This window comes from Lipomyces doorenjongii (genome assembly GCF_038497915.1).
Source record: "Lipomyces doorenjongii strain NRRL Y-27504 unplaced genomic scaffold V1508scaffold_221, whole genome shotgun sequence".
Taxonomy (NCBI): domain Eukaryota; kingdom Fungi; phylum Ascomycota; class Lipomycetes; order Lipomycetales; family Lipomycetaceae; genus Lipomyces; species Lipomyces doorenjongii.
In genome coordinates this window covers 1-952 of record NW_027118288.1, presented here as the reverse complement: position 1 = coordinate 952, position 952 = coordinate 1, and the positions used below count along the sequence as shown (strand labels likewise).

The 952-nt window shown below is 45.5% G+C and overlaps 1 protein-coding gene across 1 annotated transcript in view; it reads right to left on the bottom strand.

The window, feature by feature from the left end:
- The window catches only part of V1508DRAFT_458703 (uncharacterized protein), a gene marked incomplete at its 5' end in the record, with an annotated part of 2,415 nt that extends 2,230 nt beyond the window's left edge, over nt 1-185 (bottom strand). The window contains one exon of the mRNA XM_066942729.1: nt 92-185. Coding sequence (XP_066791983.1) covers nt 92-185 — 94 coding nt within the window. The remainder of the gene's footprint in view (nt 1-91) is intronic.
- Between the last annotated feature and the right edge of the window lie 767 nt (nt 186-952).

Here is a 952-nt window from a genome sequence, read left to right as displayed (position 1 = left end):
GGGGCTATCACCCCCAACCCCCTTGGAAACGTTTGGCACGCCAAATTTGTTGTTAAATTTAATTTTTTTACGGGGGCCCCCTAACAAAAACATTTCCCCCCCCCCCCCCCCCCCGCCAATGCCTTGTCAGGCTCTGCGAAGTGGTAGAAGTGGATATCACGACCGATGGCTCGGCTGCCGGTCATGAAATACTGAGTTTTTGAATGGCGAAGCTGATTGATTTCTGGGCTCAGAAACGAATTGGATAGTTTGAAGAACCTGTCGACAGACACGTCATCAACCCCACTGTCGGATAGAATTTCGCACTCGCTATCGGCCATACAGTTGAGGTTTATTGTTTAAAGGTAACTAAAGGAGGCTGGACTGTCACTTTGCTATACAGGGGGTGAGGTAGACCACAAATGCAAAAATATGATCTGTAGAATCAGGGGGGTGTTCGTATTCGCAGCTGACATTTTATTCGCTGCCAATTGTGAATGCAAATGCGAATAGAGAAAATTGTATTCGGGTCCACCCTAATAAATTTAACCATATATGTCTGTCAGATATGTATACTACATATTCTGGCGGTCCAGGGCTGAGTTGGTTTTCGAAGTCAATTGTCTCAAGATGTAGACCATACTGAAAATTATGATCTCTTGATGATAAATCGGAATTATCGTTGGAGTCTATGGAGTCCTCAAAGCCTTCTGCCCAGCGTCAGAATGCTCTGCTCTGGTCGTACTTCAACGTTTCTCCCATTCCTGGAAAGCTGTGGTACCCAAGGCGTGGTAAAACTGAATCGCTGCTTCACTGAATCGCCGCTTCACTCCTCCTATCCGGGTAAGTGCATACCGCAGTGCGGCTCATTCTGCTTCTTCATTTTTATTTGCCGGGTTCTTCGTTGGTTCCAATAATGATATATGAAACACGGGATATACTCGCATTCTTTTTGGTAGTTTGAGTTCGTAAT